At 42.3% G+C, this 13847-nt stretch overlaps 1 protein-coding gene across 1 annotated transcript in view; it reads right to left on the bottom strand.

Moving 5' to 3' along the window:
* Positions 1 to 1972: 1972 nt before the first annotated feature.
* lrrk2 (leucine-rich repeat kinase 2) overlaps positions 1973 to 13847 on the bottom strand; it is a 46286-nt gene continuing 34411 nt past the window's right edge. Inside the window, exons 33-52 of the mRNA XM_055222637.1 lie at positions 13135 to 13223; positions 12861 to 13048; positions 12560 to 12714; positions 12308 to 12454; positions 11003 to 11194; positions 10239 to 10385; positions 9938 to 10050; positions 9675 to 9862; positions 9176 to 9336; positions 8751 to 8921; positions 8337 to 8437; positions 7871 to 8191; positions 7337 to 7533; positions 6258 to 6330; positions 5973 to 6166; positions 4910 to 5059; positions 3722 to 3936; positions 3088 to 3156; positions 2786 to 2916; positions 1973 to 2235 (exon numbers count right to left, since the gene is read on the bottom strand). Of these exons, the coding sequence (XP_055078612.1) occupies positions 2795 to 2916; positions 3088 to 3156; positions 3722 to 3936; positions 4910 to 5059; positions 5973 to 6166; positions 6258 to 6330; positions 7337 to 7533; positions 7871 to 8191; positions 8337 to 8437; positions 8751 to 8921; positions 9176 to 9336; positions 9675 to 9862; positions 9938 to 10050; positions 10239 to 10385; positions 11003 to 11194; positions 12308 to 12454; positions 12560 to 12714; positions 12861 to 13048; positions 13135 to 13223 (2993 nt within the window). The 3' untranslated portion in view covers positions 1973 to 2235; positions 2786 to 2794. The remainder of the gene's footprint in view (positions 2236 to 2785; positions 2917 to 3087; positions 3157 to 3721; positions 3937 to 4909; positions 5060 to 5972; positions 6167 to 6257; positions 6331 to 7336; positions 7534 to 7870; positions 8192 to 8336; positions 8438 to 8750; positions 8922 to 9175; positions 9337 to 9674; positions 9863 to 9937; positions 10051 to 10238; positions 10386 to 11002; positions 11195 to 12307; positions 12455 to 12559; positions 12715 to 12860; positions 13049 to 13134; positions 13224 to 13847) is intronic.

Here is a 13847-nt window from a genome sequence, read left to right as displayed (position 1 = left end):
GTGCACCTTTAATGTGATTTATGCAGTACAACACAGACTCAGACTCTAAACATCATAATGTCAGTTTGAATTTAATTTTGACTTGAGCCATTCTGAATCATTTTGATGTATTTGATTTTGTAAATCTGTTGAAACAAGTTAATTTATGTATCAACTTGTTCTGGATTATTTAAGTCAGAATTACTCAAATCAAAGTTGTGAACTCAAATCTCAAGTCAAGTTTAACTCTTTCCACTCTCTGACAGAGGTGGGTAGAGTAGCCAAAACATTGTACTAAAGTAAGAGTTACTTCAAAAATAATATTACTCAAGTAGAAGTACAAAGTAGTGGTCCAAGAAATTAGTAATTAAAAAGTATTACTACTCAAGTACTCAGTCTGATTTAGAATTTGAAGAGAATGTGACAAAACTTAAAATAAGTCACAAAAATTTGGTCTTTTCAAAGAGGCAAATAAAATGATCCAAATTAAATCATGTCTGAAGGGGAAAAAAACACAATCAAATAATTTCACATTGTCGACATAAAGCTCAAGTCACTTTAGACTTACTCGCAGTGGGAAGAGGAACCACAACTTTTACCCGAGTAAGAGTACTGTTACACTGTACTATACTATATATTACTCAAGTAAGAGTACTGTTACTTCAATAAAATATTACTCAAGTAGGAGTAAAGGTATGCTGCTGGAAAAGTACTTTGAAAAGTGCAGTTTCTTTAAAAAGCAACTCAAGCAAATGTAACAGTCCTACCCACCTCTGCTGACTGTTATTTAATATGATTTTGTATTTCTTCGATTGTAGTCCAGGGGGCGCTGTTAACTCTTTGAGCCCCTGTATGAGACGATGTGCCTAAGTCATTATAAATGTGTGGGGAATGAAGGCTGTTTATTTATAGAATTCTGTATGGTTTAGTCCTGGTTTAGACCTGGTTTAGTCCTAGTTTACACCTGGTTTAGACCTGGTTTAGTCCTAAGTTTTTTTCAGCGTATGAGGTAAATGAAGGCTTTTATTTAAAGTACTCTGTAACTGTAACAAGGTCCTGGTGTTTTGAGGTTTGGGGGAAGTTGTTTTCTTGTTTTGTAACATGGCCCACACTCTGTACATAACTTTTTCTCTAACGGCTTTAAATTCAGTGTCGCCTTTTTCTTTTCTCAAATTAAAGATCAAATTCTGGTCCTAAACAAGTTTAACTGTGTGGTTTGTGGATATCTAGTTTAGTCCTGGTTTAGTTCTTATTTAGTCCTCATTTAGTCCTGCTATAGTCTTAAGTTGGACCTGGTTTAGTCCTGGTTCATACTCAGTTTAGTCCTGATTTAGATCTGGTTTAGTCCTGGTTTAGACCCTGTTTAGTCCTGGTTAGATCTGGTTTAGTCCTGGTTTAGATCCTGTTTAGTCGTGGTTTAGATCTGGTTCACGCCTGGTTTAGTCTTAATTTGAACCTGGTTTAGATCTATGGTTTATGGTTAATGTCTCTAATCTCTGGGCCTATCCGCATGAAACAAAAACTGGCTCAAAGTTCAGTGTCTTCACTGTCAGTTTAAATAAACAAAACATAAGTGACAGTTTAACAGTTTCAGAAAGTGAAGCCATTAGTCAGCCCCAAAAACAGTGTCGTCAAAGGAATTTAAAATATAAGATTAATATGACAAGTTTGTGAAGCCGATCCTAAACTAATGAGAAGGTTCAACATTTGAGGAGAAGAAGTTTGGAGATTTTTCTTTTTAAACTTTGAATCTCCCATATTCCCATACCACTTAGAGTTCTACAGAGTTAAATACATAAAGGCCCCGCCCTCTGAGATTATGATCATCTCTTAGAATGTGACCCAGCCAAAAGAATGAACAGCCATTATTATATCAAATCTCATACACAGGCTCAAAGTTTGTATTTATTTATTACAAAACAGTATTTTACACATTTATAATTTACAAAAAGCATAAAAAGTTCAAAAATCTAAAAAATATAATTTTGTAGCATAAAAACTGGAGTGCTCAAGCTTCACATAAAAATTCACAAAAAAATAAAAATCATTTAAAAAATACAAAATGAGAGGGTTTGATTCCAGTGTCAGAGGATCTAGAGACAGGTTTTGTTTGTGTCCCTTTTTAAACGTTTGTAAACTAAAAAAAAAAAAAAAGTCTATATCTGCTGCTAAATCTTTCATTTTTACTTGAGAATCTGAGGTAACTTTCTGAATGTGTGTCCATCCATTTTGAGCTGATCCCTTTTGAAGTACATTCTGGAAAAAAACAAAAAATTGTAATAATTACCTTTAAATACAATGAAAATCACTATCTCTATATCTATCTCCTTGGAGACAGCACTGACACAGCTAGGCCAAGTTACAGGTCAGATCTGTGGAGAGGGGGGACACTGCAGATAGTAAGGATGCATGTACTTTCTTTTCAAGATATTTATTTAGCAATTAAAAACACCTGTACTTGAATAAATACAAGATAGATAAGTTTAATGCCATATTGTGAAACACTCCAGGAAAAGCAATCACATCTCCATGAAGACGAGCACTCCACCAAATATATATTTTAAAAATGTACAAATGACCAAAACATAATTAAAATTGAAGATTTGTTGAAGTGAATGCTGCCCTCTACAGGCCACAGGAATAAGGGCACTCTGGTTTTCCTCAAATTTGTTGGAAAAACTAGTACATTCATTGATATTATTTTGCGTAAATCTCCTAATATGTCTTTAATTCCCCAGCAGGTTCAAACAAAACCAGTGTTTATTTATTTGCTTATTTTTGTTGACTTGTTGATTTGTTTGTTTACCTGTATATTTCAGTGCAGAAGCTGCTCCCTCATGCGGGCAGCCATCTTGTCTCTCTTCTCACAAACGCGGCTCAGATCTCTCACTTCTTTGGCCAAAGCGCTGCTCCACAAAGACAGCACCGACTCCTCCTCTGACACACACATACACACACACAAAGACACATACACAAAGACACACACACAGACACACACAGGATTTTAGCCAGAAATGTACTGTATCTATTTTCTAAAAGTATGTAACTCTCTTTAATATAGGCCCAAAAACGCTGTAACTGAGTCAAATCTGTGTTAAATGCACTCACCAAACTGAGTCTTGTCCTGAGGAAATTTTCGACCCAAAACGAGCACCACATTTTTCCAGTTTGGTAAATCTGAAAAGTTTGATTTATATTAATGTTTTGTCCATTCTAAAAGGTGGTGGCTAAAATTTTAAAACGAAATGTGGAAGTTCATTTTAAACAGTTTGTACTGTTCAAAGTTATGCATTCAGAACATCCTAATTATTCACCACAATGAGTTTATAAGCACTTTTTGCAACTTTCAGAGACCAGAGTTTTGATGTGACAGTAATGCTAAGAACATGCCAACAATGCACTTATTGATTATTGTACAAAAAAATGCGTGTGTGTTTTAATCTAGTGCTGGTCTGGATTATGATTATGATTTAGTCCTGTTTTATGTCTAGTCTGGTTTTATTTGTGTAGTATTCCTCATGTCTTAGACCTTGCTTAGTCCTGGTTCAGTTCTGGTTTAGTCTTAGTGTAGACCTGGTTAAGTACTGGTCAGTGTGTTGTAGTGCTCAAATACTTTGAAATAGGGATACGCTCTACTTTGGACCTGATGTAATTCCATGATGTCATTATTTTTCCTTAGTATTTCTGTCTAGTTTGTACATTTTCGTATAATTCCACCATAATAATCTTTGTGTTTCCTCACCGCTGCTGAAGGGGACGATGCAGCGCACAGACTGACAGTGTGGCCCCAGAACCTGAAGAGCCTGGTTCTTGCTGAGCTCCACCAGGATCACGTGACCTCCTCTGGTCCCGACCCACAAACAGACCCCAGACTGGACCAGGAGAGACTTCACCTGAGCCCAGGAGGGGGCGCTGTCCAAGGGCTTGTGTGAGGGCCTCCCCTGAGAGCTGCTCTGTCTGAGGAGACAGAGAGAGAAGGAGAGAGAAAGGAAAGGGGGAGAGAGAAAGAGGGGAGGAGTGGGGAGAGAAAGGGAAGGAAGAGAGTTCAAAGAGAGAGGGACAGAGAGAGAGGTCAGAGAAATGTGAGAGAAAGGGAGAGAAGGAGGGGGCAGAGAGAGAGAGAAAAGGAGGGCAGAGAGAGAGGAGAGATAGATGGAGAGACAGAAAGCGAGGGAGAGACAGATAGAGCGAGAGGGGCAGAGGTAAGAGAGAGGGGAAGAGAAAGAGAAGGGGGTGAGAGGGGGCAGAGAGAGAGGTCAGAGAGAGAAGGGAGGAGGGGAAAGAAAGGTGAGACAGAGGGAGGGAGAGAGAAAGAGGGTGGAGGAGATAGACAAAAGATAAGGGGGAGGGAAAGGGAGAGAGATTAGAGAGAGAGGTCAGGGGAGGTGAGAGAGAAGGGGGGAGTGGAGAGAAAGGTGAGACAGAGGGAGGGAGAGAGAAAGAGGGTGGAGGAGATAGAGAAAGAGAAGGGGGAGGGAAAGGGAGAGAGAGATTAGAGAGAGAGGTTAGGGGAGGTGAGAGCGAAGGAAAGAGAAAGAGAAGAGAAGAGGGGAGAGGTGAGAGAGAAGAGCAGAGAGAGAGAAAGAAAGAGATGTCAGATAGAGGTGAGAGAGAGAAGGAGAGGATGAAAGAGAGAAAGAAAAGGAGGAGAGAGAGGATAGGGTAAATAGATATAAAGTGTACATAAATGAACTATTTGTGTCCCAAATATAAATGCTGCTTTCTTTTCACGACAGGAACTTGGACCTTGGATAAATGAAGTGCTCAAACAGCTTAAACTATGAGGATTCTACCATGTGCTGATGTCACGTGAACACAACCTACTCATGGGTTTCAGTTTCCTGTTTATAGGCGCCATTTTGAGGACTCTTGACCATTGAAAAGTCAATGTTCAGAGAAAGACTAGAGGTAGTGTTTGTATTTTATTTACCTGATGACTTGAGCACAGTCGATGCAGTCCACCATCCTCTCGGAGCGTCTGTCCCAAACCTCTACTGAGCATGCTCCAACTTTACTCACATAAACCAGTTTGTCCAACGCCAACCGCGAGATAGAGGCCTCAGAGCTCAACGCACGAGACCTGGGACAGAGAAGACAGCAGTGTGTTAGGACGAATGTATCGCAAAACTGGTTTAGCAGGGAGTAAGAGCTTAGCAACGCTGTCAATCAAACCTGTTAGGGGTAGCGATCTCGGGGGAAAGAAGGCACCTGATTTGTCTGTTATTAATGCTCATATTTTAATTTACAAACAAAATTTGAATAAAAATATAAGTATCTTGTAGAGCGGGTTAATACAAACATTTAAGACCAAAATGACGAGCCTGACAGCGCCAGTTATAGAAAGAGGGGCCATAGTTATTCAACAGAAAGTGAAGTGGATCCAATTCCAACACTGAAGCAGGAAGCGTGCACATGCTCACTTCCTGTTCTAGCAGATTAGCCATGTCCTTTTATATAGAGAGTCTCTGCTTGAGGCCAAACACGTGAGACTGACTTGAGACACTGTTAATTACAATGTTTCAGCATTTTATACCTAATGATACAAAACTAATTTCCACAACAACTTAACTGTCCGCCTGATACTCACTCAGAATTATGGAATACAACTATTAACTTTTTAGTGTGTTAATGATCTTTATATTTTTCTAGTCATTGTCCATGTGTTTTAACTCATAAAAGACTGGTGTGAAGTGAATTATGAACTATACTGCAGTTCCATTGGGGTCTCACTGTGAATGTATTTATTCACTGTAGTGACTGGTTGATTACTCTTAGGGATGCAGTCCCTTAACTTATATAAGAGTAGCAGAAGGGGCTGTCCTCATACCTGAGGAAGGTCAGAGGGACCGAAAAGTATTAATAAAAGTGAAACAAGAGACTTTTTAAAACCTTTCAGTCAAGTGCCTCTCCTCTGACACACCTGTTGCCCCGTCAGGTGTGCGGAGTGTAGACAGAAACAGCCATAGTCTGTATACACATAAAGTGGTACTCACTGTAGTGTGGGGCTGGGTCTGGTATCGATACTTTTACACACGTCATATTCTGCTGTAAACGAGAGGATCCTGGAGCCACAGGCGCCCCACAGTGCCCCCCGGCTGTTCATACAGAGACTGCACTGTCCCAGTCCCAGCACTGGAGTGTTTATAGTGCCCAAGCACAAGGTTTTCACCGGCTCACCATTCTCCTCCTGACACAAGAACAACAAGAACGCTAGAAAAATGAACTGGTCTATATCATATTATTAGTCCTGGTTTAGTCCCACTATGATTCATACTCACCAGGAGAACTGAGTCTTCATAAACAGTGAGAGCGCCATCTGCTGTCCCCACCAGCAAATAGCTCCTCCTCTGCCTGAAAAAGACATTACGTGTGTTGAAGTGACATTTTTTAGCTTTCTCCCCTGTTATAACATTGTTCCCTCATCAAAAACCTGGTTTTAGATGGCATCCATGCATGTCTGGGTAATCTAGTGATCTCTCTCTTGCCCTGTTCAAACCCTTTTTACAGTTATATGTAAGATTCTGTGCAAGGCTCTGCCCACAAGCCTACATCGTCCATGCACATGACACACTGATTGTGTTTTTTATTGTATTTACGTAAACACCCCAGATTATTGCCAAAGGCTAATTTCCATCTCATGTCCCAAGGGCTCGGGTCACAAAAGGGTCAAAATAAAAATTGCACATTACACTCGCTGCTCAGTTCCCATTATTGCACCATCCAAAATATTGCACAGTTCCCATAACTGTTGTGATAGTGCCCTGAGCAGGGGGAGCACAGGGAGGGGGGGCTCGGAGCATAAAATGAAAGTAAAACTCATTTAAATGTTAATATGTTGTTGGTGAAATTATATTTTAATTTTAATAGCATTTTCAAAACAATAAAAGGAAACATGGTGATCTAAATATGTTAATTGTTACAGGTAATACCCCACAGAAGTAAAATACCCCCCTTTAATACGCTGTAGAAGTAAAATACCCCCTCTTTAATACCCCACAGAAGTAAAATACCCCCTTTAATACCCCGTAGAAGTAAAATACCCCCCCTAATATCTGGTAGAAGTAAAATACCCCCTCTTTAATACCTGACAGAAGTAAAATACCCCCCTTTAATACCCCATAGAAGTAAAATAACCCCTCTTTAATACCCCACAGAAGTAAAATACCCCCTTTAATACCCAGTAGAAGTAAAATACCCCCCCCCCCCCCCTTAATATCTGGTAGAAGTAAAATACCCCCCCCCCCCCCCTTAATATCTGGTAGAAGTAAAATACCCCCTCTTTAATACCCCACAGAAGTAAAATACCCCCCTTTAATATCCCATAGAAGTAAAATACCCCCTCTTAAATGTTTCTTACGTTCGTTTGGGTTGCAGGTGGAAGTACATTGAGGTGACGGCGTCAGACACTCTCTGTAGATGGTGCCTCTGGGTCCAGTCCTGAGTGTTCTGAACAAACAGGGACCCGGACTGAGTACCACCCACCAGCCAATCACAGCTCGCCTCCTGTGGGCTCGGGACCAGAACCAGGCACAACACTGGACTTGAGTCTACCACCTGAGGGAGAGAAGAGGAGGGAGAAAGGAGAGGAGGAAGAGAGGGAGAGATGACGTTTTGCTGTTTTGTTTGTATCCCTCATTGTAACTAGAGCCACAGAGGTATTTTCTATGCACATAAAATATTTTAAGTTCAGTTAAATCAAACACCAGGATAAATGTCTCCAAGGTACGAATAATGAATAATGCCAAATTGTTTAAAAGTTTGTGTTCAGGGGTCAGAGCACTCATCCGTCAACTTTTCACACTTATGTTATGGTTATGGGCAAAGTTATGTTATATAAAGTTATGTCCTTGGGCAAGACAGTTCACCCACATGTGGAGTGAATGAATCTCACCCGAGTTTGGACACTGACAGTTTCCAGATTCACTGCACTGAGGTTTCCCAGTCGTTTGGAGCTGCTCCCCCCTCCGAGCCACACCACTGGAGCAGAACCACCACCTAGAGCAGAGACTGGACCAGAACCAGGACCACAACCAGGACCAGAGCCAGGACTAGGACTAGAGACCAAACTAGAACCAGAACCAGAGATTGGACTAGAATCAGGACCAGAGACCGGACCAGGACCAGAGCTGAGAATGAGGCACTCCGCATTTAAAGGCAGCACCAGCTTGTTGAGCAGACACAGCATGTCTCCACAGTTCAAACGATCAAAAATCTGAAATAAAAACAAAACAGGTGAGACATTTACACAGATTTACTGTACTTTTGGTGCCCTGATGTTCGGCTGATAATGATTTCAAACATTGATTTAGGGACAGGTAAAGCTCAGCTGTGCAGAGGAGGAGGAGGAGGGGACACACCTGAGCAGAGGAGGGTCGGTCTTTGGGGTTTTCTCTGAGACAGTCCTTCATCAGATCCTGGAACCGGGGCCAAGGACTCAGACCGTAGTGCCTCACCGGGTCTGAAAGAAGAGAATACACATTCATTTTAAAGGAGCTGTACCTAATTTTCTCTGTATTAAAACATGTCAAACAGAACTGGTTCCTTTTAACTCTATAATTCATATTCACTTATAGGGCTGTAGTCGACTAAAGACATGCTGCCTTCTGTATCTCTATGTATCTGACCCAAACTACAATCACAAGACAACACCTGCAGGGGGAGTTCATGCAAGAAGTACTATTTATGCAGAAAAACGTACTAGGAACATATGTATTTATATAAAGACTAAACTTTGAACTTGTGAATCGTGAGTTTAACCTGACTGTGTGTACCTGGTAGTTTCCCGCGCACAGCTGCTTCGTCGAACTCGCTGGGGAACTTAACTCCTTCAATGATCCTCTCTCCACAGGTGAACAGGTCGAACATGAGCAGCCCGAAAGAGAAGACGTCTGCTTTGAAGTCATAGGTCAGTCCTCCACGAGCCATCTCAGGAGCGCGGAAACCTACAGAGAAAAAGACGTCTAGGTCAGGACTACCTTAGCTGAAGGATGTGACCTGTTGTGCATGTTTTGGGTTGATGGATGACACCGGACACAGGGAGAACATTCAAACTCCACACAGACACAGGGAGAACATGCAAACTCCACACAAACATGCCTGGTAATCAAACCTGGAACCTTCTTGCTGTGAGGTGTGATTACTAGCCACTCAGCCACAGTGCCTCACCTGTAAATGTGTCACCTGTTTATAAACTCACCTGGCGTCCCCTCACCGCTGCGTACTCCCATGCTGCAGCAGTACTGTGCGATGCCGTAGTCTGTGATCTTGGCGATGATTTCAGAATCTGTCCTCAGGTTAAACAGGAGAATGTTATGAGGCTTCAGGTCCCTGTAGATGATCATGGATGAGTGGAGGTACCTGTAAATGCACAACCCATTAAAAGAGTCCAGTTTAACTTCATGTGAGTTCTGGATAGTTTTCTGTTAAAATATAAAAGATATAATATTTTAATTTTAATTGCTTAATTGCTATGACCAGGGAGGACGGTTGCCATAGCTTGAAATCCAAGAATACCTACAGACCCCAGACCTCCTCTCCCCTTTAGTCCTCCAGATCCTGCCCCTTCTCCCCCCTCACGCTCCTGTTTAGTCCAGGTATTGCTCAGTTTAGCAAATCTATTTGAAATGTGGTTGTAGGCGGCGCTTATGTGTATAGTCCCATTTTAACTTAAAGATGTCAGATATTGTCAGTGTTACCTGAGTCCGTCTGCCACCTGCAGGCCAATACGGTGTTGCAGTTTGCGGCTCAGACAAGACTCGTGCTCCAACAGAGCGTCCAAAGACCCGCGCAGAGCCAGCTCCATCACCAGCACTTGAGGGCAGCAGCTGGCCCCCAACAGACCCACCAAACTGGGGTGTCGCAGCCGCCCGAGCACCGCCAACTCCTGGAAACAACACAATACAGGGCATCAGGTACACAGCAGCTATGGCTAAAACTGAAAATGACTGTCTGGTGTTACCTGACGGAGGAGTCTGTAGACGTACAGCTCAGACGCGTGTTTGTTAAAAATCTTCACTGCAACTTCTTCATTCCTGTACATCCCTCTGTAAACTGTACCAAAGCCCCCATCACCTGGAACACAATAAATATACAAGGGAAAGGGTCAGAGGAGCAGCGGAGAGGAGCAGGAGGAGCAGAGGAGAGGGTCAGAGGAGCAGAGAATGAGCAGATGGAGCAGAGGAACAGGTGATAGGAGCAGAGGAGAGGGTCAGAAAAGTAGAGGATGGGCAGATGGAGCAGAGGATGCAGAGGAGTCTTACCCAAACGATTCTCCACAGACATATCCACCTCCAGCTCCTCACTGTCCAAAATTGTGGCTGCTGATTGGTCACTCAGAACTAGGTCAGGAGCAATTTGAGAGAGAGGGAGAGTGCATCGTGGGTCTTCCGGGTTCACCATCAAGAAATCTGAAAATAAGTATATAGATATTTCAATAATTTTAATCTAAAATGGGTAAAAATAGAAATATAAGAGTGGAATAGGAATAGAATCAGCTCTAAACCAAAAATTAAACTAAAACTTGAATAGAAAGAATGGATTTAGTTAGGTAATATAAATGGCCTCCCTGTGTACCCGATGCTCTCCTTGTGTGTCAGATGCCCTCCCTGTGTTTCCATGGGGTCTTATTCTGTGTAAACGCTGCTAATCCTGTAGTTTAGACCTCTACAAACATTTTCTGAAATGTCCCTATGTGTCAGATGCCCACCCGATGTCACCATTCAAACTTTCTGTTGGTAAAAAAAAAAAAAGTGCCCATTTACACCCATGGACCACTATGGAACCTACCTGGACCACTGAGGGATTACACAGATATGAGGCCACATGCGAATATAAAAGAAAATAGCACCATTTAATGTTAAAAATCACATTCTATTGCCTAAAGACAGAGTGTTTTTTATTATTGTTGTGGTATCGGAATCGGGATTGAGTATCGAGTCTATTCCTTAGTATCCAAATTGAGTTTGAAATGTTAGTATCATGACTACACTAGTATAAGTACATGTATGCAGTGTATTTGTGGTACCATTGTCGAAGTACTTGAACAGATCTTCCAGGAGGACCCTCTTAAACTCCTGGTTGTCCTCGTAGCTGTACAGAGCCCACTTCTTCACCAGCGCCTCTCCACTGCCGTGCATGTCTGTGTTTAATAACCCTGGAAACCACTCCTCCAACAGAGAGTCTATGTGATCAACGACCTGCCCCAGAAGCACACGGCCTGAAGGGGGCAGCACAGAGAGCACTCGCATGAATCAGCTGTACTATAAGGAGGGTTTTGCATATAAGTTTGGACATTTTGGACAATTTTGTGTTTCATGTGTTTTCATTTTTTTATGCATTTTCATAGTATTTAGTGATTAAGTCTCACATAAAATGGTCCACTGACTTCCTACTGAAAACTGCAGATTTGATTAACAATGCTATTACTTTTTAAAAATGGCTTGAGGCAGTTTAAACAAGGCTAAAACAAGCTGTCTAGCTGTCTAGGGGCATAGACTGTATAAAGAAGTGGGCCGAGTGTGATGTCACTGCATAACGAGTGTTTGGCTCGAGTCAAATGAAGCTCATCGATGCTAGCAGTTCTAGCGGTGAATATCATAGCAACTAAAGAGCCAATTCGGAGCAAGGCTGTTGAAGGTAATGTCTCTTCTCACCTGCACCGCTGGTTTAGCAGGGAGCAGGAGCTTAGCAATACTGTCAATGAAACCTGTTGCTAATACTAGCAGGAGCAACCTGGGGAATGATTTGTCTGTTATTGATGTTGACATCTTGATTCACAGACACAATAGCAAAATAAAAACCCAGGGGTCATGTAGAGAGGTTTAATACAAACATTTTAAGACCAAAATGACGAGGCTCACTGCAGCATTTGGAGCTACAGCAATCAGAGAAGATGAAGCCAAAAGCGTGCCCATGCTCCCTTCCTATTTGGAAGACGGCGGCTACGAGGTTATCTATGTCCATTTATATATACAGTACAGTCTATGGCCAGGGGTGGGCGATATACCAAAAAAATTATATCACGATTTTCTTGGAGCCAGATTGGAGCACCCAATATTGAATTTGGTTAAACCTAAATGTCACTCTCTCAGAGCATTGCTGAGGCTGACCAACGGGATGTGTGGGAAAAGTGTCTTTGTTTGCACATAGAGCTCCTGCTTGTCCCAAGAATGAGACCATAATTTGATCAACATATTGCTCAGCCCAATTGCACCTACTTCAAAAGCTATTTCACCTACAGAAATGGCTATAGGAATGTAATAGGGTGGAAAAGGAGACCATAATTCTGTTAGTGACCAGTGGGGGCACTGTTAAGCACAGAGCTGTTTACCTTTGTGTGAGGAGGGAACAGTTATCCTGACGTAGCTAGAGGAGCTTTGGTCCAGAGATGCTGCCTCCACTAAACAGTAGGCTTCAGGAGACCAGCACAGATACACTCCTCTCCTCCAATAGATCCGGTTTGGACGAGAGCTTTTTTCTAAACAACATTTAAGTGTAACAATAAATGACTCTCCTCTGCTCCATCTGACCCTCTCCTCCATATCAAAAAGGAGGCCTATATTCTGTTGCATAATAATTGTACCTCGTCCATTGAGCAGCAGAGAGGAGACTTCAAGGAGGCGGGTAATCAGTCTGGACCAGAAATCCATCGGAAAATAAGGCATCTCGTACAAACGAACTATGACCTCAGAGTTCTCACTGTGAGGCAGGTCTATCACGGGACGATGCTTCGATAGACTGGGGACAGAAAAGACACAAATATTACAAAACAAGAATTATTCGTGTAAATAAGAATAATTATTTACACGAATAATTATTATTCAAGGGGAGGGTCAGAGGAGCAGAGGATGGACAGGGTCAGACGGAGCAGAGGAGAGCTCCACCTGCTGGGCACTAGGAGCTGGTCATCTCCAAAGGGCAGAGCGATGTGAAACTTCTCGAGGAGTTTGAAGAGCTGTGCGCTGTGAGACTCTGGGAAACATTTGGTGTCAGATAGAAGCTTCTCCACTGTGTGGCGCTGCAGCACACCTTTAGGATGCTCCCGGGACCCAGAGCTCTTCACAGACAGCTTCTGAAGAAAACACAAAGATAAAGAGTACACAATATGTCTGCATTCACAAACAGTGTGAATGCGTTAATCCTGCAGAGGCCTGGTACCTGAGAGATGATGTTACAGATCCACTGGGGCTGGATGACATACAGGTCCTGGAGCTGGAGAGCAGGGTCATCAAAGTGTAGCAGAACTCCTGTAGAAAACAGAACATTAAGACTAGTTGGCTTAATTTACTCACTATTGCTCCATCTCTACCACTTTGGGTAAATCCTGACTCCTGCAGCTGAGGAGGTATGGAGCTGAGGTATCAAGTGTAAACAGCAGGACAAAGTGCAAACACCAGAGATAAACAGATCATAAAAACATAAAAACAGTAACTCTTATAAAGTGTTAAGACTGCACAGTGTTATGTTGTGTTCAGATCGCTGCCTCAGGAGCGTCTGGTTTATGGTCAAACTCAATACGGCACAAGCAAGTCTAGTTTCCAAGTTTCACTCAGGTCTAACCCAAGTCTAAACCAGGTATACACCAGGTCTAACACAGGACTAAACCAGGTTAAAACCATGACTAAACCAGGTCTAACCCAGGTCTAAATCAGGTCTAAACCAGGTCTAAACCAGGTCTAACCCAGGTCTAACCCAAGTCAAACCCAGGTCTAAATCAGGTCTGAACCAGGTCTAACCCAGGTCTAAACCAGGTCTAAACCAGGACTAAACCAGGACTAAACCAGGACTAAACCAGGACTAAACCAGGACTAAACCAAGACTAAACCAGGACTAAACCAGGACTAAACCAGGTTAAACCATGACTAAACCAG

The sequence above is a fragment of the Periophthalmus magnuspinnatus genome, chromosome 6 (genome assembly GCF_009829125.3).
Source record: "Periophthalmus magnuspinnatus isolate fPerMag1 chromosome 6, fPerMag1.2.pri, whole genome shotgun sequence".
Taxonomy (NCBI): Eukaryota; Metazoa; Chordata; class Actinopteri; order Gobiiformes; family Gobiidae; genus Periophthalmus; species Periophthalmus magnuspinnatus.
This window is presented reverse-complemented; position numbering and strand designations above follow the sequence as displayed.